This window comes from Eretmochelys imbricata, chromosome 15 (assembly GCF_965152235.1).
Source record: "Eretmochelys imbricata isolate rEreImb1 chromosome 15, rEreImb1.hap1, whole genome shotgun sequence".
NCBI classification, from domain to species: Eukaryota; Metazoa; Chordata; order Testudines; family Cheloniidae; genus Eretmochelys; species Eretmochelys imbricata.
The window spans coordinates 18,531,678-18,558,285 of NC_135586.1; the positions used below are offsets into that span (position 1 = coordinate 18,531,678).

The 26,608-nt window shown below is 43.8% G+C and overlaps 1 protein-coding gene across 8 annotated transcripts in view; it reads right to left on the minus strand.

The window, feature by feature from the left end:
• FBRSL1 (fibrosin like 1) overlaps positions 1–26,608 on the minus strand; it is a 740,278-nt gene that overhangs the window by 504,547 nt on the left and 209,123 nt on the right. For all 8 annotated transcript variants that reach the window (XM_077834760.1, XM_077834758.1, XM_077834761.1 and 5 more), the window contains exon 2: positions 22,333–22,533. In XM_077834760.1, coding sequence (XP_077690886.1) covers positions 22,333–22,533 — 201 coding nt within the window. The remainder of the gene's footprint in view (positions 1–22,332; positions 22,534–26,608) is intronic.

The window sequence follows — 26,608 nt, forward strand, 5'->3', positions numbered from 1 at the left end:
GAAAGCCTGTCATCGTTACCACGGAAATCAGGGTTATTATGGTTAAACCAGGTTGCTATTTATGTCGTCACTATCTGAAACCTAAATGTCTGGCCTGGGACTCACTCCTTCCAACACACACACATCCTGAGACTGTTTAAGCAGCAGCACTGAAAGGCGCTAAATGATGGTGGTAGAGGGTGCAAATGGTTGTAGCAGAACACGGCAATGAGCATATTCTGGGATGTAGCAGTGAGAAAACACAGGATGGACTCCTAGAATAGACAATTACTGGTGAAACTTCACCATGTTTATTTTTTTGTGGGCTTATTTTACCCATTTATCGTCCAAACCCACCTGCAATACACAAGCTGATCTTTTTCCAGATGCATCTTTTAAATTGGTAGAATTAATGAGTACATTTGTATGAGCACAAGCCACTTCAGCCAGGAAATTTCTCTCTCTTTGAATCAAAAGCAGTACACAGTGCAGACAAATCCTGGGCTGAAAAACGGCATGAATGCGTACTGAGTTACTGAAAATGTTTTTCTTGGCAAGCTGGTGCTTTGACAGCCCTTTTTACTTCATTGCGAACAGCTTTATGTAGTTCTCACTCTCTAAGATGCGTGACCAAGTGGAGCTGTTTCAAAATAATAGATACCTGAGCCCTTCCTCAAGTATATAAAAGTGGAGTTAGTCTTTCCTGAATCTTCCTGAGAAATTGGTTACTAAAGACGGACAACCATTAATTATACACCCAGAGTGTTTCCAACCAACCCTTCTCCCTAGGAAACCTTGGAGGTCTGTAATTAAGAAAACAAAATGCTTTGACTGAGAAACTGGCCAAGCGAGTGTGGTATCAAGATCCTTCCCCTGAGTGTACACTGCAGAACACCCACAGTATTTACACCTAGATCGCAACCATAAGTTAATTCTGGAGATAACTTTCGGATTAAACTCCCTTCAGTGTTGCTACAGCTCCGTGCAAAGTATTTTGCAGCTACCATCCCTAGAGGGCCCTCAGCACCTCAGATCAGACTCTCAGAACATGGCAGCTATAGTTTTTCCACCAAATGGAACTGCCACCACTACAGTAACGAAAGTCCTTCTCTCACGCCTCAAATTGGATGACCTCGGATCTCCCTGCATCTTAACAGTACTACCGCCACCCAGTTTTCATGGAGCACTTTTTAGTTGCATATCGCAAAGAACTTTATAAGAGACAAAAGCATCATTACCCCCTTTTACAGATGGGAAAACTGAGGCAGAGGGCGATGACATGACTTGCCTTGGGCACCCAGTAATCCAATGGCAGAGCTGGGTAGCACAAAACATTTTACCACTATGACCGAGGCCCAGGCCTTGCTGGGAACAAGGATGCCGACTCTTAGGAATACAGAAATTTTTTTTAAAAGGTAGAATAGTTTTATTAGCTAAACTTGCTAGCCAGGAGACCTTGTTGTAAACCACAGTTTGCCTTTCATAGAATAACAGAGTTAGAAGGGACCTCTGGAGGCCATCTAGTCCAACCCCCTGCCCAGAGCAGGACCAATCCCAACTAAATCATCCCAGCCAGGGCTTTGTCAAGCCTGACCTTAAAAACTTCTAAGGAAGGAGATTCCACCACCTCCCTAGGTAACGCATTCCAGTGTTTCACCACCCTCCTAGTGAAAAAGTTTTTCCTAATATCCAATCTAAACCTCCCCCACTGCAACTTGAGACCATTACTCCTTGTCCTGTCATCTGCTATCACTGAGAATAGTCTAGATCCATCCTCTTTGGATCCACCTTTCAGGTAGTTAAAAGCAGCTATCAAATCCCCCCTCATTCTTCTCTTCCACAGACTAAACAATCGCAGTTCCCTCAGCCTCTCCTCATAATTCATGTATTCCAGTCCCCTAACCATTTTTGTTGCTCTTCGCTGGACTCTCTCCAATTTCTCCACATCCTTCTTGTAGTGTGGGGCCCAAAACTGGACACAGTACTCTAGATGAGGCCTCACCAATGTCGAATAGAGGGGAACGATCACGTCCCTCAATCTACTGGCAATGCCCCTACTTATACACCCCAAAATGCCATTGGCCTTCTTGGCAACAAGGGCACACTGTTGATTCATATCCAGCTTCTCATCCACTGTCACCTCTGTGTCCTTCTCTGCAGAACTGCTGCCTAGCCATTCGGTCACTAGTCTGTAGCTGTGCATTGGATTCTTCCGTCCTAACTGCAGGACTCTGCACTTGTCTTTGTTGAACCTCATCAGATTTCTTTTGGCCCAATCCTCCAATTTGTCTAGGTCCCTCTGTATCCTATCCACCTCTCCTCCCAGTTTAGTGTCACCTGCAAACTTGCTGAGGGTGCAATCCACACCATCCTGCAGATCATTTATGAAGATATTGAACAAAACCGGCCCCAGGACCGACCCCTGGGGCACTCCACTTGATACCGGTTGCCAACTAGACATGGAACCATTGATCACTACTCGTTGAGCCCGACAATCTAGCCAACTTTCTACCCACCTTGTAGTGCATTCATCCAGCCCATACTTCTTTAACTTGCTGACAAGAATACTGTGGGAGACCGTGTCAAAAGCTTTGGTAAAGTCGAGGAATAACACGTCCACTGCTTTCCCTTCATCCACAGAACCAGTTATCTCATCATAGAAGGCAATTAGATTAGTCAGGCATGACTTTCCCTTGGTGAATCCATGCTGACTGTTCCTGATCACTTTCCTCTCCTCTAAGTGCTTCAGAATTGATTCCTTGAGGACATGCTCCATGATTTTTCCGGGGACTGAGGTGAGGCTGACTGGCCTGTAGTTCCCAGGATCATCCTTCTTCCCTTTTTTAAAGATGGGCACTACATTAACCTTTTTCCAATCTTCCGGGACTTCCCCCAATCGCCATGAGTTTTCAAAGATAATGGCCAATGGCTCTGCAATCACATCCGCCAATTCCTTTAGCACTCTCGGATGGAACGCATCCGGCCCCATGGACTTGTGCACGTCCAGTTTTTCTAAATAGTCCCTAACCACTTCTTCCTTCACAGAGGGCTGGCCACCTCCTCCCCATGCTGTGCTGCCCAGTGCCGTAGTCTGGGAGTTGACCTTGTTCGTGAAGACAGAGGCAAAAAAAGCATTGAGTACATTAGCTTTTTCCACATCCTCTGTCACTAGGTTGCCTCCCTCATTTAGTAAGGGGCCCACACTTTCCTTGGCTTTCTTTTTATTGCCAACATACCTGAAGAAACCCTTCTTGTTACTCTTAACATCCCTCGCTAGCTGCAACTCCAGATGTGATTTAGCCTTCCTGATTCCATTCCTACATGTCCAAGCAATATTTATTTACTCATCCCTGGTCATTTGTCCAATCTTCCACTTCTTGTAAGCCTCTCTTTTGTGTTTAATATCAGCAAGGATTTCACTGTTAAGCCGAGCTGGTCGCCTGCCATATTTACTATTCTTTCTACACATCGGGCTGGTTTGTCCCTGTAACCTCAATAAGGATTCTTTAAAATACAGCCAGCTCTCCTGGACTCCTTTCCCCCTCATGTTATTCTCCCAGGGGATCTTGCCCAACAGTTCCCTGAGGGAGTCAAAATCTGCTTTTCTGAAGTCCAGGGTCTGTATTCTGCTGCTTTCCTTTCTTCCTTGTGTCAGGATCCTGAACTTGACCATCTCATGGTCACTGCCTCCCAGATTCCCATCCACTTTTGCTTCCCCTACTAATTCTTCCCGATGTGTGAGCAGCAGGTCAAGAAGAGCTCCACCCCTAGTTGGTTCCTCCAGCACTTCCACAGGAAATTGTCCCCTTTCCTCAGCTATCTCCAGAGTCCCTACATTTTTTATGTATTTTGACAAAATGTTTATTTAAAATTTTTGGAAGGGACCGTTGTGGTGGTTTTTAAATCAGTTTACATTTTTGCAGTAGCCAGAAAGAAAGGAAAGCTTAGTTATTAATTGAAACTGCCATTACACTAGAAGTCAAGATTCATATCCAATTCAGAAATAAAATCACATCTCGTAAAATTAATTTCTTATTGACTGCCAGAGAGAAATGACAGCAAAGGAGGGCACCAATAATCTACAGCTGCAATATAACATACAATTAGCTTTCCCTCGCAGTAGATTTAAATTAACTTTAGAAATCTCTCTGATTTTGGGGAAGGAAGAGGGAGAAACAGATGACTCAGTGACTAATACTGATTAAAATCTAATCCTGCCAAAACCACAGTAAGCTATGGTAAACACCTATAAGCAATTAACTAAAAAAGAGGTCTTCTTTTCTTGGCCATATTGACACTAGAATGTCCTTCAAAGTACTAGCAGTCTGCATCTTAAAAGGACTTGGTTGGTGAGGGGGGGGAGGGGGGACAACAACAAAAACCTTGTCCAGACTAGCTTGCTCTACCAGATACTTTTAAAAACAATTACAGAGATATCCCATAGGTCCTTTGAATTATAAGAAATACCTGACCAATTTAAACCCCAGGGGATCTGAATAAAAAGCAGAATGGATGAAATGAAATAAGTGTCTTGTCCCTTCCATCCCGAAAAGTCACAAATGCTTTTCTACGGGACTGTGAGGTAATGGAAAAACCCAGCATTGCCAGTGCAAATTCAAGCTACCATGACTATTTAAAAATAAAATATCTTTTGAAAATGAGTCTGAACACCGAATAGAAAACTCAGGTGTGATAGTGCTTCAGAAAGAAGCCTCTCGAAGTACCAGAAATCCTATTAAAAGCCCCATTAACAGAGCACAAATCTTGCAACAGCTTGCACATCTCTCTTGCTGGGAACTCTATCAGAATGAAGGGAATGCATTTGCTGTCTCTCTCTTGGTAACAGCATGAAAATCTTGTATGGAATTACAGGGCCAGTGCTCAAGGTGGGATTTTCAAAAGAGTCTAAAGGCTTGTCTACACTTACAGGGCTGAGAGGCAGTAGTTATGTTGACGGGAGAAGACCTACGGACGACATAGCGGTGTTTACACGGGGGGGTTAGGTTGGTATAACTGCTTCGCTCAAGGGTCTGGATTTTCCACACCCCTGAGCACCAAAGCTATACCAATGTAAGTTGGTAGTGTAGGCCAACACCAGGTCTACACTATGGACCTATATAGGTACAACTAAGTTGCTCAAGAGTGTGAAAAATTCGCAACCTCTGAGCAACACAGTTATACTGACCTAACAACCCATGCACAAATTCTGTTGAATGCTCCTAAATCACTTAAGGCCATCTTATAAAAAGTATTTAGACACCCAAGGACACAAACAGGCACCTAGAGGAATTTGCAATACCGCCTAGCCCCTAGCTTCCATTGAAATGAGAGTTAGGTGCCTAGGCACTTGTGAAATGCCCACTAGGTGCCCATCTGCATATTTAGGCACCCCAGAAAGTGGCCAGATTTTAAATACTGCCCAGCATTTTGTGGGCATGTGGGATGCTGAGCTCTTTTGTGCGCATACTAGACCTTGGGCCAGATTCGCAATCTCCAGAAGACTCTTTCTTTGTTTCTAAGTGAAATTAGCACAAATACGGAACTGATACAAAGTATCCAGGGTCTCTGTCATTGCCTAGTGAATGACATGACAGTCACTTTGTTTAACGATTTTATTTCTGCAGTTAAAATAACTTCAAAAGATCTAATTTTCCTGGTGCTTTCTGTTTCAATAAACAATAATAGCCAGTTATTTGTCAAGTTTACCTACAGCCAATTTTGTACCTCTTCTGCCTTTGGCTTTGCTTTAGGCTTAAACCTATTTTATCAGGTGACCCAGACATCATTTCAGTTCACACACTGAAAATAAAATAAAATACCCCCTCCCCTCCCCCAACATGTCTTTTTTTCTCTGGGACAATGCAGACTCTTTGTTACATCTGCTATTACAACATGCCTATAACAATGTTCTCTAACAAGCAGCCCAAGGGTCAAATGTGTCCCTTGATCAATTCACTAGAGGTCCCTGGTGCTGCTGCAGGTAGACTGTGTCTGAAAAAAACCCTTTATTCTCTCTGCTTCACTGGAAAAATATGCTGTCACTGAGACTCTCTTTTCTTCTTCTAGTCTTGACAATTCAGGTAAACAGGGAGCAGCTATGCTGGTTGGCATGGCACTGAAACCATTATGGCTCTAGCATGTGTATGAGCCTATAAAAAATGAAAGAAACATTGGTTTGCCCAACAGCCTGGCTCTGAGTATGACTCAGTGATAAGGAAAGGAACCAGTCAGTCCACTTAAACAGCTGCAAGGTAAGCAAGAACAAACATAAGACACTCTGGATCAGCAATTACTTTTTATGGCTTTTTTTCCCCCACACTACATTTTAACAATCCCAGTCATGGCTAGCACCAGAGCAGTTTGACTGGTAGTAGCTCTAGGGTAGACAGGTTGCCAGCTGTTTAACCACCATGTTAAAACACTGCTGGTCTGTTCTCCTCTACGGCCTAGTCTATAGCACTAAATAACAACTACACCCAGCAAAAGCATTCCCGTGGCTTCTGATACAGTCGGACTTGCTATAGGAACGGCTACAAGGACATATTCACATTCAAGCAGCACAGAAGAGTTAATGCCAGAGGCCAACAAAATTAAGTGCAAAGCTTACTCATGCTTGATTGCATGATTTCTATTTCATATGTTGTGATTTACTTTCAGCTCCATGTGTGGATTTTAGCCACACAGCTCATATTAGCATTAGTGGAGCTGCCCTCTAAAGCCTGCTGACTTGGAGCTGGACCATAACCTAGCATGCCTCCAGAGATTAAGACAAGCCTGAGTACTCCTGGGAGCTCCTTTGCCTCCCAAGCAGATCTTTGCCAGGCACCAGTTCCCCTTGCTCCTGACTAATACATGACAATACCTACAAGCACCGAATGAGCAGACCCCTTTAAAAAGAGAGAGTTAGCTCGGAAAGTGACCTTTAATAGGGCTGAATAAAGACTGAGCTGTCCCTTGTTCATGCATGGCTTCATCACTTCTGTTCCTTCCACACTCTGCCCCCTTGTCATGGTTTGGAGCAGGGCGTTGGCACAGACAATTTACAAACCCACATGGTACGCAAACTGACAAGCCCAATTCTTTTTATTCTGCGTGATAACTGGCCAGGACTCTTATTTTGATAACTCAAGCCCTGTCTACACTGGAGGTTCCAGCCAGTGGTGGCTGGACACCGGTGCTGCTGCAACACTGCAAAGCCCTAGTGTACACAGGTAAAGTCTTGAAACTGTGGTAATCAGCAATGATGCAAATCACAGCTTACAGTGGCCGCTTTGCCTGTCTACATTAGGGGTTTGCAGTAGTGCAGTGACACTGATGGATGGTCTGCAACGGATGCAACCGTGGCAAACTGCCAGTGTAGACCACAGCTCTGTTCACATGAGAAAGCTGGGGATTTGGCTTGCTTGGTGCTGCAGTGGGATTGCCACTTCCCAAGCATATGGAGAGCAGGCAGGCAGGCAGGTGTGTGTGTGAGTGTGTGTGTATGTGTGTGTGTGTGTGACAGAGTTAGCGTGCTTGTTAGTGCACAAGAGAGGGCATAAACTGCAAAACTATTCTCAGAGCTTTCTTTCTACCCCCTACTACAGCAATTCTCACCTTTTGCATACCAGGATACTCCCATCTAGCCAGGGCCTACTTACTATTTAATAATATAAGGGAAGAAGAAGGGTGTCATAACTTCCCAGTACCTGCGAGTTGCAACTTCCAGAACAAGAACCCACACTGCTGGATAAATGCAGGAGAAGCATTTGTAAGTGGCCTCTTTCAAATCCATTGGTTGCTAAGATCCTGGGGTTGGGGAACAAGAACAGCCACATTGGTCAAGAATGCAGCATATGCAATAAGAGAAAAAGTTGAAGGTGCCAGCAACAAATATTGCTTAGAGGTAGGGGGTGTTCCTAAACACTCAAACTGGTGCAGCCCTGCATGCTGAAGGCAACCCAGTGAGTGCCCCTGCATACAGCAGGAGAGGCACTGCATAATGAGACCTACACTCTCTACCCCTTCCACTCCTGTATGAAGAGAGCTGTAATCATTTTATGAAAATTGGGCATGGCCCCTAAGTGCTTGGTGACTTGCCCACTGCAAATCACGTCTGAGCTAAGTTGCACATTGCACAACAAATCTTTTCACTTCAAACGCTTGGAAAACACATGAGCAAATATACTCACCCGTTTTAAAAAAAAGAAAAAAAAAAGCTATCACAACAACAAACCATTGACTGGAAATTCATGTGACCATCTGCGTATCTCAGAGAGAGCATGCTTGTCACTGCACATCCCTGCAACTATTTTAACCTGCCTCTCCAAGCCAGAGAGCAAAACTGCTGATGACAGTGACAGACAGGCTGAAGTTCAGACCCAAATTGTTATTCCCCTCAGCTAGGCAGTCACGCACCAGAAACACCGTGTGTAAACACTTTTTTGTCAAACACTCAATTATAAACTTGAGCCACAAGGAAAGCAAGAGAGGAGAAAGGGCGGGAGGAGGAGGGTGGGGAACGACAAAATGGCAGGCAGTCTTTATGCCATCCCATCCCTCTGACCAGTGCCAGGGACCATATTGTCAACCACTGATTGGTTGGGGGAAAAACATTGGTGATTTTGTTTTTAAGAGCAGGTTAGTGCTTATGTGAATCTACTTCCTATTCCCTCCCATAGCAAAAGATGGTGTTTAAGGTTTATTCTTAGGTGCTATGTGGTAAGCAAGGCCAGAATGGTTTTTACTTTTGTCCTCATGTACTGGAAAGAAAAATAAAACATCAGCTACAAACCTAAAGTAACAAAATAAATAAAGTCAGTCACAAAGACATGGGATGCCTGTAACCAGACTGGGATTCCCTTGGTATTATTCTGTCAGCACCATGAAAAACCATTTATGAATAGAAACTGCTCCGTATAAATGAGAAAAAACCCCAACACATTGTGTTTTAAAACAATAAGTCACTGTCTTTCCCTCCACAGGAGTACACCTATCTGATATGAGCTGAACTATCTCAGCTTGATGTCCCAACAGCAATTTCAGCTCCAGACACGCGACTGACAACACAGCTAACAAATGTCATGACAAATTACAACATGCAAATTACTAGAATCTATAGAAATATAATGTTATGGGCTCCATCCCCCCCTCTTAGACAGCTGCAATACGACCTGCAGTGTAGAGGAATCAGAGGAATTCATTACAGGATTCCAACGCTTCAGACTGTATATAGCATTCAGAAGGTTAGCATTACTCCATCCTTAGATTCCTTGATTTACGTCACGCCACAGAGTTTGGTAGGTGAGGTTTGCTCCTACAGGCAATTTATCTTCTACTTGCTGCTCATTGTCCAAGGGTCAGGAAGGGGTCAGAAGAGGAAAGATTAGAAAAATCTAAATGGAACTCATGTTATCCTTCAGCATTCTCCCACACAGCAGTGGCGGATTAATGATTTTGCTGCCCATAGGCCCAGAAATAATCGCCCTCCCTCCTCCCGCCCTAGCTCACCTCCGCTCCGCCTCCACCTCCTCCCCTGAGCGCACCGCTGGGTCCTGCTTCTCCCCGCTCCCTGCCAGTGCTTGTGCGCGAAACAGCTTCGCAAAGGGGGGGGGGAACACGGTGCGCTCAGGAGAGGAGACGGGGCCGGGGATTTGGGGAAGGGGACCAATAGGGGCAGGGAGGGGGTGGGGAAGGGGTGGAGTTGGGGCGTGGCCAGGGGCGGAGGGCGCGAACCGGCACCAGGGGAAGCAGCCTCTGGCTGCGATTATAAATTTGCCGCCCCTGCAAATTTGTCGGCCTAGGCATTAATATGCCGCTGCCATACAGGCTGTACAGCGGATGAAGGATGGAGCTCCTCTGTCACTCATTCCCCTCTTCTGGACTCAAACTACTGAACTGCCACCATGGAGAAAGTGGAGCCTGAGAGGAGGGTTCAAGTAGCAGGATTTGCTAACTAACCTTTAGCTGCCTGATTTCTGAAGCTCCGACTTTGGGTGCTAATACAATTCTGGACTCAGCACCAAGCAGCTAACATTGACACTCTGCTGTGTTATCTGAACCACCTCTAATCAGAGAGAAACAATGGAAAAAGATGATGCTACTAAAAGCCTGTGTAACCCACAAACCTCTGGGTGTAGTGTTCTGTCCTATCTAGTGGTATCGAGACCACTTAGAGAGAGAGTTAAAATGAGTCTGCTCTACAGCCTTAGCTAACAGGCAGTTAGTTGGCTTTTAGCTCATGCATTAAGCTCCAAAGGTCCCAGGTTCGATCACACCCACCGACAACCAGGGTCTGTTGATGTTACACCTATGCACATAAGGCAACTCTTGGGAGGTCATTTTTCAACAGGGGGACTGAAGAATGAAGCAGGCCAACTCCCATTAACAGTGGGGTTTATATGACTCATTCCTGGCACTTAACACTTGAAATATGCTTCTTGGTGGGATTTATTTTTATGAACAAATTAATTCCAAAGTCTAACCTGTTAAAAAAAAAGAGTCTGAAAATCCATTTAGAATTTTAAAAGCAAAGAGGCCGCATTCAAGTGATCATTTCTTTGGGCATATTTCATCTCTCAGTTACAAATATGTACACATATGACTATCCCCCAGGAGTCCATCCATCAGCAAGTTTGGAATAGCTTAAAGGCTTTCAAACTCCCTGATGATTTTATTTTAGTTTTTTAAACTTCCCTCTATTAGATAAAACTGCAGAAGAAATACCAAGGGCTTCAAATGCTGGCTAAGCCAAATAAATAGCCCTCAGGCATCACCCCTACAACTACAAGTAACCTGGCTTGATGGACCACAGAGCAAGGAGTGCTTATTTTACCTAAGAGATGTCTTCAAATCAAAGCCATGCTTATTCAAGCTGTGCATATTCTCAACAGTTCATGTAAACCATCCATCAGTTTGCAGTATGAAAATCAGCTCCCGGAGGAATCAATGCAGAGAGAGAAAGAGAGAGAGACAGGGAGGGGGTGTTTGCAAGACAGCCTGAGGCTGCACTTTGTGAGGACAGTGACACTGCACGATGGAAAACAGCATCTTCTTTGATATGCTTCCACAAGAAAACCCAACTGAATTGGACAAACATCATTAAAAGGCTTTACCCAAGAACTGGCAACCACCATCGCTTCTGCCCTAGCTCGTGATGCACTGATTCAGACATGTAAAACCTTCACCGTTTTGTGGACATTGGGATCACTGGTTAGCAACAAATAAGCACAGCTTGTTCTGCCTGTTTGAAATAACTCACAGTGCTTTAGAAAAATATATTTAATTCTCTCTCAGCAGTGACCCATCTAGGGCTGTATCTCTTTTGTTTGTTTCCGGAGTGCAGATTAGAACAGGATGGATGAATCAGTCATCCCAGTGAACAGCATGGTATAAAAACCTAGACAGACTATATTGCCCTGTTGGTGTTGATTATGTTTGTTTTGCAGACAAAAGAACCTGAGGTCAGCCTGAATTAAGGCTACTCACGAATTAAAAAGCCACATTTGATCCATTACTGTTCTCAGGCTTTGTTTTTTCCTGAAGGTATTATGTGCAAAGCCCAAGAAGGTATAAGAACAGAGCGGTTACAATTATCCCTAAGGAATTTCAACCCTGGTACATAAAAGAGCTACCTAAAAGAGGATGAGGGCCAGCGAATGAAGGTGCACATCTGCACTAGGATCTTCCTCCCTGCCAAGTCAGAACAAGGGTGCAACCAACCATGCATTGAGCTTACACTCAAATAAATTTGTTAGTCTTTAAGGTGCCACAAGTACTCCTTTTCTTTTTGCCAACCATGCAGCCACTGCAGGTTTACTCCTGCAGCTTCCAGGTTGCAATAGCACCTGCTGTCTGCAGCACGTCCACTCTGCAAGAGCTTTGGCTGGTGATTCTGCATAGTTCATGGACCAGCTGGCAGCATGCAGTGTCACTGGAGCTGGTGGAATCATGGTTGTCCTTTTGCATTAAGGAAGCATGCCTAGTATTGAACGGGAAGAGATGGAAGAGAACAACACAGATGTAATGGCCGCTTTTCCCTTCCTTTCATTTCAAAGTGCTACTTCTGACCTCTGCCTTCCCCCACTCCCAAAGCAAATACAAATAAAAAAAAAGATTTTGAAGAGAAAAAAAAAAGTAAAAGTACTTTTGCATTGCACTAGCCAATTAAATACGAGAGAGACAGATACAAGCAGTTATAGCTTTCTGTAAATTACTTCATGTAATTAAATCCACTTCTCTAAATTACAAACCATTTAGCTCTTCTTTTATCACAATGTAAGCAATGACCACCAACCACCTTTTTATAGAGTCTGATGCCATAAAAGTTGTTAGCGATGAAATTTCCTTTATATCTCTTAATTTCAAATAAGCCATTGTAATGAGATCCATTCACATCTACTTAGCAAACAACTACATATTCTGCTCCAAGACTGAGGCTCTGTTTAACCTGTTATGACCGATCTGTGGTCTCTGCTGATGTTCTGAGGAAGGCATGTTGGGAGAGGAATGGTGAATCTATTATATCTTTTCTCCCAAGTGTTCAGCTCACCAATGCCTGGGTACTTTCCCTTTAGGTCGTTACACTCACCACTGCTGTATGTAAGTCCTTTTTATTTTACGTATGAGGAAACAGTGATTAAGACCTTGCCTACGCTAGGAATAATTTTTTTAAAAGTTGCCACCATTGGTTGAGCTCCACCCCAGGTAACACTGGGAGCACTAAAATAGACAAGGTGTTGGTGGCTGCTGGCATCTTAACTCCCGGGGTTTCCTTCACACATGTTAAAATGCCAGAACCAGGGTGACCAGAGAGAAAGTGTAACAAATCGGGACATGGGGCAGGGGGTAATAGGTGCCTATATAAGAAAAAGTCCCCAAAATCGGGACTGTCCCTATAAATTCGGGACATCTGGTCACCCATTCTGGAACCTTCTCTATGCCAGTGCTAATGCTGATGCTGCTGATAGAGTTGAACTGGTGGGAGCAATGGTGGGAGTTTTTGAGCAGGGGCAGGAGGGGAATCCAGCATTGCAGGCACAGTCTAACTGCTTAATCCAGAACCCACTGAAGTCAATGGTGACATCTTGAGAGCAGAGTGGAGCTCAGGATCCACAGCAAACCTGGGAATGGAACCCAAGTCTCCTGATCCTCAGTTCTATTTCTCTATTGCAAGGTAATCCTTCCTCTCGGTGTACATCATGCCAGATGCAACGCAGGGCCCAGGGGAGGAGTCGGTGGTGGTTTAAAATTGGACTGGATCTGGAGAGACACACAGGACCTCACTTCGCAGAAGAAACCCTCTTGAACAACAGGTAACTCAAAACTCCTTTTGATTTGAGCTTCCAATTTTAATTGGAAACATTCCACATTTTGAATATATTCTAACCTGAGTGTCCTGGCTACATGCCAATTCACATAACCACACTGTGCCTCCTTAAATTAGTTTCCAGTGGATATGGCTTCTCCTCACCACACCTCACCCCCCCATTTGCCCTGATGTGTAGTGTAACAGAAATCTGTTAAAACAGTTCCTGCATTCCACAGAAGAGGTGGCTCCATCTCAGCGACAGATAAAGTTGTCCACTGTGTACTTTACGGTGATATTAGAAACCTGAATTGCTTATGGTTTGTAATGCACTTAGAGGTATATCAGACAAGCAAAGCCTTACCATCTAGTTCTCTCTTTCTAATGTACAGTAGGGTTATCCTCCACACCTACTTCAAGAATCTTTAAAACCACTGGGTAAATTCTTTTAAAGTAACAGCACATCTTTATATTAGCCAGATTTGAGTTGGAAAATAAACACACAGTATTTATTTACAATGGATTTTTTTTTTAAACTGCTGCCACTCCTGTGCTATGCCCATTGTTTCCCTACACTTCGATGCAGAAAACAGAATACGAAGTGCATAACCAGGACTTAAAGCAGACTTTTGAATTAGTTCCTAACAGTGCAAACAGACTGCTATTGATTGAAATGAGGCTGATTTTAGGCCTTGGATTAGCAAACCTAATGACTAAATACTGTATTGCCCATTTTAGTACTTTGTGCTGGGCCTCCCCAGTGGTTCCGCAGGCAGCTGTGAACTCTCCGTATTCACAGATTACTATGAAAGAATAAGGGAAGACCATCTGTGTCTTCATAGTGTAGCAGCTCTCAGCCTGAACTAAGGACCACCAATGAAAATCCCCTTGTGACAGGGTCCCCTGCTCTGTATCCTCATTAAGGGCTTTGAAGCCAATGGGACTGTTCACATGCTTAAGCGCAAACATGGTCAGTCTTTTGCTGCACTGGGGTCAGAGTACTCAGCACCTTACAGAATCAATCCCTAAGTGCTTTTTCGTCTGCTTGGCACAAGCTTAAGGGAATCAAGGTTGCAAACTCAGTCAACAACCCTGGATATTTCCAGGCATCTTAACCAAAGTGTAAAATCTTTCTTTTGCTAATAAGTATCCAATTAATGGTGTAACTCAAAGTAATCACATATGCATATTAAAAGATTTGCTGCCAACTAGCTTTAAGCCCAAAATTTAGATTTATATACTTACAACCAAAAAAAGACCAAAAAGTGGACCTGATTTTAGAAGCTCTAATAATACAAACAGAAATGTTTGATTAAAAGAGGCTACCAGAACAGTTTTTCATTTGTTTTGTTTTTAAATGTTCTGTGAAAACAAATGCCAGAATCTGCTAAAGAAAAAGGTGAAACCACCAAGAAACTGATCTGTCTAATTTCTCTGTTCAAATGCAGTGAAATGAAGAAAAAACAAAATAAAACACACCAACATTCTGTGCTGTATGGGTTGTTAATTAAATTCTTAATTTTTACCAACAATACAAAAAGGGGTAGGGAATAAAGTCTGAGCACAAAGCATATTGTCAACACAATTTTTATCTGACCATTTGATCTGTTTGCACGTATCATGTCAGAGGCCTGGTGGGGATACAGAGAGTCTTTCACCTCTAGGTGTTCTGTTCAAATCTATGCCAAGTCAGTTGTGACTAGAAGTGGCTACTGTCTCATGGCTATTTAGTGGCCTATTAATTAATGTGCACGGGATACTAAGGTGATGAGCACTACAAAAAGCCAGTAAGTCAGGGGTGGCCAACCTGAGCCTCAGAAGAAGCCAGAATTTACCCATGTACATTACCAAAGAGCCACAGTAAAACATCAGGTTTCAGAGTAGCAGCCGCGTTAGTCTGTATTCGCAAAAAGAAAAGGAGTACTAGTGGCACCTTAGAGATTAACCAATTTATTTGAGCATAAGCTTTCATGAGCTACAGCTCACTTCATCAATACATCAGCAGCCCCCCCCATAAGCTCCCCCCACTCCCGGCGCCTCCCACCCACCGGCAGCTCTGCCAGTCAGCGCCTCTCCCTCCCTCCCTCCTGATCAGCTGTTTTGTGGGGTGCAGGAGGCTCTGTGGGGGAGGAGCGAGGGCAGGGCAGGCTCAGGGGAGGAGGCAGGAAGGGATGGAGTGGGGGGCAGGGCCCGTGGCAGAGCCAGGGGTTGAGCAGTGAGCTCCCCCCCCCAGCACACTGGAAAGTTGGTGCCTATACAAGGAGCCGCATATTAATTTCTGAAGAGCCACATGTGGCTCTGGAGCCACAGATTGGCCACCCCTGCTGTAAGTAATTTAAACAAGCAAGTAAACAAAAATACATGTGAAACTCATTTGGAGATTCCAACCCAGCAAGAGCCCCTATGACAACCCGCATTAATTATCAGACTCCAAGGAGAAACTGCTGAGCTTGAATTAATATACAAACTAGATACCATTACCTTGGGTTTGAAAAGAGACTGGGAGTGGCTGGGGTCATTACACACATTGAATCTATTTCCCCATGTTAAGTATCCTCACACCTTCTTGTCAACTGTCTAAATGGGCCATCTTGATCATCACTACAAAAATTTTTTTCTCCTGCTGATAATAGCTCACGTTAATTAATTAGCCTCTTTCAGTTTGTATGGCAACTTCCACCTTCTCTCTCTCTCTGTGTGTTTATATATATATATATTTTTTTCTTACTATATGTTCCATGCTATGCATCCGATGAAGTGGGTGGTAGCCCATGAAAGCTTATGCTCTAATAAATTTGTTAGTCTCTAAGGTGCCACAAGTCCTCCTGTTCTTTTTGCGGATACAGACTAACACGACTGCTACTCTGAAACCTGTAATCATCATACTAGTTCTGCGATCTCATTGCACATCGACTAGGACATGGAAACTAACTCCTTTCCCCTGCAGGTCCCCAAAAGACAGGGTTAAGTCCCACTGGTGGCTCTGAACTCTCACATGCCACACTGCATCTCGTCCGTGGACAATGGGGATTTCAGCTTTCTAAATGGTCCCAACCCAGCACCACTCATAAGCCGTGCACTACACCCACATCAAAGATGTTAATGGCACCTCTTTTTCTCTACTCAGCCTCTTGTGACGCCTTCTCACCTTGGGACCTTTCAATGGTGAGAGTGAAAGAGAAGGAAGAGGTGAAAAATGGTAATCTCCATGCTGAATGGCTGCTTGCTGTTAAGTATCCCATTGTCACTACAGAAGCATATAAACAAACATGTTCAACACAATACGCTACTTCTGACTTGCCTGGCCTCAGCGCTTGTGGCTAGCTCACTTTTAGCAGCACCAACTCTTTTCTATTCACTTGTTTTTGGCAGCATGACGCAGTAGCACAAAAGACCAGCACAACTCTGGGCTGCATACAGAGTGCCACCGGGTCACGATGCTTGGTGCAACAGCAGCTACGTTAACTGCACTCATTTCTGGGCACCTCATTTCCAGACAGAGACTAGCAAGATGGAAGGATTTCAGCAGAAAAAGAAAGCAGCAAAAATGGTCAGAGGGGTGGACAGATGGATTTAGAAGGAAAAGAGAGACATATACACAGTTTGATTAAGGGACAGCTAAGGAGATGATAGAATAAAAGTCTTTTAGGGCAGTGCAAGGGGTTATCACCTACACTAACAAAACACAAAATAAAGATGGACCGTTTTCAGGAATATCAGGAATCTTTCTTAGAAGATCTCTCTTCTCTTGGGTTATGGAACAGCCTCTCAAGATTCATAGATTCATAGATATTAAGGTCAGAAGGGACCATCATGATCATCTAGTCCGACCTCCTGCACAACGCAGGCCACAGAATCTCACCCACCCACTCTTGCGATAAACCTCTCACTATGTCTGAGCTATTGAAGTCTTCAAATCATGGTTTAAAGACTTCAAGGTGCAGAGAATCCTCCAGCAAGTGACCCATGCCCCATGCTACAGAGGAAAACAAAAAACCCCCAGGGCCTCTTCCAATCTGCCCTGAAGGAAAATTCCTTCCCGACCCCAAATATGGCGATCAGCTGAACCCTGAGCATATGGGCAAGACTCACCAGCCAGATACCCAGGAAAGAATTCTCTGTAGTAACAGCAGCAACGGTGACCACGTTCCTCATACTTCATCAAATCTCATTTAAAAATATAGTGTAGGGGATGCACCAGCCCTTGCAGAGGGATGGGCTAGATGGCTTAACAGATTTTATTAATTTCCAGCGTCTTTGGTTGTAGTGCAGAGCACTTCCCCAAACCCATGAACAGGGATACAGATGGTTTGAGAGAGAGGAGAGGCTGGGAGGAAAAGGAAATAGAAACAAGTTGTCTTTTTTGTGGGTGGGACTGTCTCTATCCAGCTTTTGGGGAAGAAGGTGCTGCTGTGTGAGGGTTCTAGCCCCATTCAAAGTTTGTTGTATTTTTGGACAATCCCTCATTTCTTTAGATATCCCAGATCTTCATCATCACCATTCAGAGAGCAAAAGTTCTGACACAGCTGTCTTAAACCAACATGGTGATGCATCATCCCTGCTATGAATGCAGTAGCAAAAAAAGTCGGGGGGGGGGAGGAAGGCGACAGAGCAGAATAGAACAAACCCTCAGCCATGTAAATCTTTGGTTAATTATCCCTATGTCATACAAAATGCCCACAATGCCCTGCATTCTCTCTATATGGTTACTGCAGGATGTAAAACTTTTAAACCACTTCACACATGGTTGGAGCTGTGGTCTGGAAAAGGTAGATTATCTCTACCAGCCCCCTTTTCTTCATATCCCAAAGTGAAAAGAACAAAATAATCAGAGATAAATAGGAATTCGGACATTTTCTTTGCTGAAAAAAGAGTGACGTATTAATCTAATTTCCTAAACAAACCAGACAACCTGGCACTCAAATCAGCTTACCACTTTGCACCTCTCTACAAGGATTAGCAGAGTGCCATAATTATAATGCCCAATTTGATCTATTAAAGGAGGCTTCACAGAAAGGATGACAATTCAATAGCTTAGCAGAGAGAAGGGATGAGAGAGAGCATGAGGGTTCAAGCAGACCAGCAGTGTCTTTAATTGTATTGATGCATGTTTTTATTTGTGTTATAGTAAATTTACCAAATTAGGGATGAGCATAGACTGGAATCTCAGATCCTAACCATCCTAAAAACATGGGAAAAATGTACATCAAGCCCATTATTTCTAGAGTGGACTTGAAACATAACAGCCCTGAACTTGGAGGATATTAGACCTGGGTGTGAATGTCATGGCTATAAAAATCGTGCAAAAAAAGAAAGCAGGGTTATAAAAAAAGCATAATTGAATATAAATTTCAAAAAGCTTGTGCTAAGGGAGAAATGGTTTTACTTGTTACACCTGAGCAAAGCATAGTTCATCTAATCGAGTCATTAACAACCAAGAAGAATACAGATGATATCTGCAACAAGCATTATCTCTATAGACTTAAATACTGGTGTGCACCATATTGAGAATACACTGAACTCTGAACATGACTTGCTCCAAAAGGCCAATTGTGTTTAATGGGTCATTCATCACAGGTTTTGTTTTACTCTCTCCATGTAACCTCCCTGCCCGCTACAGAAGCTTGTTACATCTATCTACAGAGAAGCAGAAGAGACTATGCAGAAAATGAACCAAGAAAAGATGTAGGAATGATCTGGGGAGGGTGGGGTGGGGGGAAATATAAGAGATGATACTGTTCAAAAACCAGTCAGAGAACACTTCAACCTCCCTGGTCACTCAATTACAGACCTAAAAGTCGCAATACTCCAACAAAAAAAACCTTCAAAAACCGACTCCAATGAGAAACGGCAGAACTGGAATTAATTTGCAAACTGGACACCATTAAATTAGGCTTGAATAAAGACTGGGTGTGGATGGGTCATTACACAAAGTAAAAACTATTTCCCCATGCTAATTTTCCCCCTACTGTTATTCACACCTTCTTAAGGAAATGGGCCACCCTGATATCACTACAAACGTTTTTTTTCTCCTGCTGATAGTAGCCCACGTTAATCAATTAGTCTTCTTATAGTTGGTATGGCAACACCCATTTTTTCATGTTCTCTGTGTTTATATATCTTCCTACTGTATTTTCCACTGCATGCATCTGATGAAGTGGGTTTTAGCCCACGAAAGCTTATGCCCAAATAAATTTGTTAGTCTCTAAAGTTAGTGCCACAAGTACTCCCCGTTCTTTTTAATACCAGTGGTAATCATGTTAGCCAGAAGAAAATGCAGTTAACTTTTGATATGTCTTCATTATTCATGATGTACTGAGGGAAATTAAGTATTAGACAAATTCAGGGAGCAGAATGTAATTACTCAAACTGGAATTTGGCCAGGACACAAGGGTCTTTTACCCTTGTGGTTGCTAGGAAAGTGCCACGAGAGCCTTAGGGACCACAAGGGTTGGAAACTTTGGTTTTACATTTCATCTGAAAGACGGCAACTCCAGCAGTACATTCTCCAGTACATCGTGCTGGGGCATTCGTTCATTACTGACTCAGAGGGATGAGTGATGCCTACTGAATCACCAGCCTCGCTCCCTGCAGCATTTTGGATAAATGCCTAGTAGATTCCATGTATGAGTGAATTTACCTAAACAGCAAAGAACTGATAGAATTTTACCTTACGTCTCAAAGAACAGTCTGGTTTATGCAATTTTAACCCGCAAGTGAATATTTTCTAAGCTGCCACCCAAATGAATGTTTAGCAGAAACATCTCTGCAGCATTAATATGGTTAGATTGAAGAGACCAGTAAAAGAGAGCTAGCTTTGTCCATAATCACACAGTTTTTGCACTCCTTTTCTACAAACATCTGAACAAAGTGTTAAAATGGCACAAATATTCACAGAAAGCAGATTTCAAATGTAAAATGCACGTATCTGTGGAAAATGAAGTTTAAATTCACACATGTTGAGCATTTGCACTGGACATGACTGTACGCTTACCCAGCTGGGGAATCAAAACAATACTATGTGATTAATCTGAGCAACCATAAATAAGTCACTCAGCTCAAATTTTATATACCACATACTGAATGAATCCTGGAAACAAAGTGTTTGTGATAACTTCGGAGTGTTTTCAAAATCTGCAAAAAACCCAAAACCATTGCCAATCTGACTGGAGGAAATTGATTTGCAACCAAAATGTCCACAAGCAGAAAAATGAAGCTAGATTTATCAGATAAGTCATTTGTTGTGAGTATTTTCCTCCTCCCCAATAGCAATCCATCTTTTAAATCAAAAACACAAACAGAAAAGATGCCAGAGTAATTAACCATCAGAACAGATTGCAAGGTAAACTCTCTGTCACTAAGGCCATGTCTACACTAGCATTTATGTCGGCAAAACTCTTGTCACCCAGGGGTGTGAAAAAACACACACCCAACCCCGAGTTGAGCTGGTTTTATTATGTAAACACAGGAGAGCTCTGTCCCGTCAGAACAACACAGCTACATGAGCTGTACCAATACAACTGTGCTGCTGTAAGCTTGTAAGTGTAGGCATGACCTTGGAGTCTAACTCAAGATTTGGTGCAGTGTCTTTCTAAAAGACAGGCTCAAGTTCAACCACAAGTTATTTGGCTCAATGCAGAAATCACTGGATAAAGTTCCATGGCATGCGTAATGCGGAAGATCAGATTCCATGACCATAATGATCCCTTCTGGCCTTATAAACCTATAATTCAATTAAAAATACTTACAATGACCACAGAACCTAAACTTTTGTTGTCATCTGAGACGCATGCAAAATCGCCACCCATAGAAAGGAAGGCTTGTCCTACTTATTTGAATAAGCTCCTTTCTCTGGAGTACTATGCAGTACAGCTGCAAATACTTTTCCACTGCACAATTACTTCTTAGCTTGGTAAGGACAAATATGTTGGTCAACCTGCTAATTTCCATTTGGTGCTAGGTAACAGGTACTTAGCAAGTGCTTGCTCTTAGATATACTCTGCTATGCTATGCCCATTTCAGGCCTCCAACAAATCTCCCAGTTGAGCTGCAGTAAGTGATAAATGGCTTGCCAACCCCTTGTGCCTTTCCCTTTTACCTCCCTGGCTATAAAAGCACACACACAAGCTGGTTCAGACAACAGCTTTTGAGGCCATGTTCCTCATGCTTGTGGCATTCAGAGTGACGACGACAGCTAGACCACCACTACAGAGTGTATTAATGCATTGCCTGGTTTCAAATGCACAAGGGACCTGTACTGACAAGGGAAGGAAGGGACAAACCCTTTCTTCTGTCTCTATTTTCATTTCTTAACTCCTATAATGCTCCCCTCAGTCTTAATTCACTGTTTGACAGAGTGCAGAGGAACTTGGCTCATGACGTGCACGTTGGTGTCACGTTTGCTAAGCCCCAGATATGCATTAACAACCCTGCATTCCCCAGTCCTAGGCACCAGTGGAGATGACAGTTGGATCACACCAATGGAGATGACTGGATCACAGCCTAACATGTACACTGCGTTTGTATCACTTACTGCGTGAGTTACCATGCTGTCCTGGAGATGCAGAACTACAGGGCAGTTTGCTCCTTCCTAAGATGATTGCCTCTCTCTCTGTGCGCTTGTTTTTTCATTTTAACCAATGGAATTTCCTACCACTCCTGTCTACTCACTTGACCAGAATCCACACAGGAGACATTACAGCGCCCAGTACAATTAGCCAGGAGATTTTCAAACAGACGCATTAACAGCTTCCACCCAGCAGAAAGAAGACAACAGCCTATACTAGGACAGGTTTCAGAGTAGCAGCCGTGTTAGTCTGTCTTCGCAAAAAGAAAAGGAGTACTTGTGGCACCTTAGAGACTAACCAATTTATTTGAGCATAAGCTTTCGTGAGCTACAGCTCACTTCATCGGATGCATAGTTTGTTTATTGCATCCGATGACGTGAACTGTAGCTCACGAAAGCTTATGCTCAAATAAATTTGGTAGTCTCTAAGGTACCACAAGTACTCCTTTTCTTTTTGCGATACTAGGACACAGTCACTTCAGAGGCAAAAGAATTCCCCTACCTGCTTGGATATCTTCAAGGGGTGTTTCTTCTTCACCCTCTCTTTGCCTCGTTCAGTCTCTCTCTCAGAGCTCCCGGCATCGTTATTATGGCCATTTTCACTGGGCTCAGCGGACACATAGTTTTCAGATTCTCGTGGTTTCTTTCCTGGATGCCTCTCCCATTTTTCCTTTCGCTCCTGAGGCTTTAATGACATGTCCTTCTGTGGAGAGGAAAAAAATAAAGAGTAAAACCTTTACGCTCTTTGCGGTAAGGACTAGAATGTACTATATGTTTGCACAGCACCTAGCACAATGGGTTCCAACCTTTCCTTAGGTTCTAAAGCAATCTAAATGATAAATAAAAAAATTAAATAAAATACGACTTTAAGAGAGAAGCTGAAAATGAGCAATCTATTCCTATGCAATACAAACAAATATTAGACTCAAGTGGGATGAATTTTCTCCAGGCTATGTGGGAAACAACTTCAGAGAACTAGTTATGACAATGAGTTCACTTCTGACTAATTCAAAAGCCACACTTCACTTATAAGCACCCAAACATCTAAACATCTCAGAAGCAAGCTCTGTAAGGTTTGCTTGGCACTAACGGTTCTGTATCATAGCCAGTGATGTATTAACCTCTGAATTGAATAAGGCATAGAGGCCCTGATTCAGAAAAGCATCCTTGTTGGGGAAAAGAAGTTTACCAAATGCGTATGCGCTTTCCTGAATAGGGATGCTTAAGTCAAAAGGATTTAAATGTGTGGTTCAAGTTAAGCAAGTGCGTAAGTGCCTCCTTGAATCAGGGCCAGAATGCGCTGAAGGTAAAACACTGAAGACACTGGTATGGTGTGTAATAAAACAAAGTTAACATAGAAATATTGAGAGCGGAGAAAAGGATACATTATAGTACATTTGTGAAGAACATAATTTAGTGGGGTTAAAGAAAAAGGCACCTTAAAGAATGGAATAAAATTGATTATTGGAAAAAATACGCAAAACACACATGGAAAAATGTACGGCAAAGAACTGGCTATTACAAAAAACAACATACAAAAATACTCTATAGTTATGGCTATCTAATTCTAGACAGCTAGATTTCTGCCACACCTTTTGTGAAACCAAAACGTGTTAGCCTCTAAGGTGCCACAAGTACTCCTTGTTCTTTAAACTCTCTCAAATGCTTTGCAGACTCACCATCCCTATTAATTTTTCACATAAGCTAACTGAACCAGATTAGGAGATGCATTAGAACCTATACTAATCAAGCCAAAACTTGTCAACTTCAGACAGTTAATCTTGGCTTCTTTTTAAATCCGCAGGCCACCCCTTCTGACTCAGTCACAATCACTTCATCAACATTCATACCCTGTGTGAATGGAGTTCACAATAGCGCACCCATTCGTTTTGGCATACACACACCTTCAATGCAGCAAGAGTTACATCAGCCTCCTATGTGTCGAAACCCAAAGCACCACACCAAAGGATGCGCTGGGAATTGGAACAAAATGCCCTGCTGGCTGCTCCATACTATTTTTCCCTCCTTTAATTTGCAGATTGGGCTTCTAAGTATGCATCATGCTGTTTCCATTTCAAATCATTCACCACTTACAGTTTTCTTTCCTTCTGCAGTTAGATGATGTACTGACATTTTAGTGAAATGCATAAATGTATGAGTTTGAATCTGGTTCATAACAACAACAACAAAAAGTGGGGGAAGGGACCAGTAGGACAACTAATTTTCTCTCCTCAGCTAAGTCGACACTCAATTGTTACGCACACAGCCAAATCCACTGTATAGTTTAGCATAAGGCTGTTTAAGGGGCTAACAGCATCTCCTTCACACACACACACACGCGCGCGCGCGATAAAGAGCGCATTGTAAAGAATCAGCAATGTCCCTTAGAAGTGCAGAGCAAAATGGACTATGGTTCTGCCTGCTAAACCTGTAAGTAGGGAGAAAGCCCCAGGAAAATAGTTGCTCTCTGTAAATGTTAGAATTAGGAACTTATCTGCCTTTTTCAGTTTGAAGATCTCTCTCTAAAGCAACAGTTTGCGGTGCAACTCAGAAAAGGTCACAGCCTCCCACTTGCTGGGATGTTGCTGAGACAGAAATCGACTTTTTAAGCTCTGATAACTAATCAGAAAGTAATGTAACTAGAAATTACATTGCCCTGCTAGTTAACTGATGCTCAAATAGCCATGTAAAATATTAGAAACAAAAGCCACTGGAAGAAAAGTGTCTGGTTCCAACTTTTAGTATGAATTTGTGGGGAGATTTTCTAAGGCACTAATAGCACTGCCATTAGAATCTTCAGATCATATTCACTGACAAGTTCTGCTAGGTTTACAAAACCTTCCCGTACACACAGACTGGTGTCATGAATGGTTTCATGCAACGTTCACCGCTTGGAAATGCAGAGTTTTGTTCCATCACAGAAGTGAGAGTGAAATGAATTCAGGGGATGCCAGCACAACTGGATCAAAGCCAAAGAAATAATACATTTGCTTCTACTGCCCCTAGCCTCAAAGTATTTTACAAATGTTAATGAATTAAGACGCACAACACCCTGTGATGAAGGTTATTACTTGTATTTTCCTCATAAGGAAACTGAGTCTTAAAGGGAGTGAGTGGCTTGTCCAAAGTCTCAGAGCACATGCGGCAGAGCCAAGGATAGATCTCAGACCTCTCCGCCACAAGCCAGGACTACAAGTCCACTCTTCCTCCCTGAGGATATTTGAACATAACCTGGGAAGTGAAACTGTGTGCAAAGGATTGTGGGATTTGGGTCACAGGACCATTTTCAGCTATTGTGTGTAGCAGAACATAAACAATAAGGGGTTGGGGGGGGGAGGTGCCCATGGAGACCTGAGGGATCCCCATCTCTGCCTCCCCCCAACCTCTCTGCCCCACTGCATCCCAGCTTACCAGCCCCCAATGAGGAGGGGTCTCTGTCCCTCCTAGCACAACCTTTATTCTCCCCTACCCGTCGCACTGGAGAGAGCTGGTGGGTGTCCTTTCTTTCTCACCCACTTGGCCCAGGTACATGGGGGAGGCAGCACATCATCCTTGCCTGGTTTGCAACTGGCCAGAGGAAAGCTGGATTCTGTCCCTGTACTGGCTGAGTCTCGCACTGTGTTTGTGCTGGTGAGTAGAGAGCTCTTATCTCTCCTCAGCAGCCTCACAGAGGAAGCACTGCTCGAGATCAGCCTTCTCTTCCACCATTGCTTCTCCTGTGCGCCTTGTAAAGGAGGGGCCTGCCCAGCTATAACCTTTCCCCCAGGGTTCACAATGCACAGGCTGAGAAACCCTGCTGCACAGGAAGACACAAGCCCTGTCCAGAAGAGTATATCATTTATTTAAGTAAGGCTGCGTATGCATCCGTGCTTGAGTGTAGGTGATTTTTGCCATGGGCGGCCCGTAATAGAAGCTGGGGGAGGCTAACCTCCCCAAACCTCACCCCGGCCAATTTGAAGCCTCCAGAAAAATCTCCCCCCACCATGGTGCTGGGGCCACGGTACGGGCACAGAGCTTTTCCAGTCTCAGGGCCGCAGCGGGGCGGAAAGGAGTGAGCAGGGACGAGGCCTCGGGAGAAGAGGCGGAACAGGGATGGGACAGAACGGGGGTGGGACCATGGGCGGAAGGGGGCAGGGCTTTGGGGGAAGGGGTGGAATAGGGTGGCACCGTGGTCCTGGCTGGGGCTGAGAGCTCGATCCCGGCTGATGCTGAGCTCTCAGCCCCACTCTGTGGCCCTGACTGAGCTCTCAAACCCCAACCCCAACCACGGCCATGGGGCGGGGGCTGGCAGCAGTGAGCAAGAGCGGGGTCTTGGCTGGAAGAGCCAGGGCAGGGGGGCTAGCCTCACCCACCACCCATGATTCTCACAAAGCCTGGATGCATACCTAAGGTACACTGGATCACTGCAATGGACTCTATGCAAAGATGGACTTTCATTCAACTGCTAGTAAGCAGTGCTTCTTGGTGGCTCCAGCACACAATACCAATGTTCCATGGCATGATCTGTAGTGGAGGCCTGTGGACTTCTGGATTGAATTTCAGGTGCTGGCTTGGATCCATAATATGGTTCCTCAATGGCTCGGGACATTCCCACCTGAGAAGCTACCTCTCACCTTGTGCCACACTGCAGCCACATGGAGAGGGAGCTGGTGACAAAACATTACCCACACATGGCTCTTGGTTTTGGAACCAGATCCTTCCTCCCGCGTCTAAAAGAGCCCACGTCTATTAACCTTCATGCCGTGCTGCAAGGTGCATCTATTTGCTCTGGCTGTTGC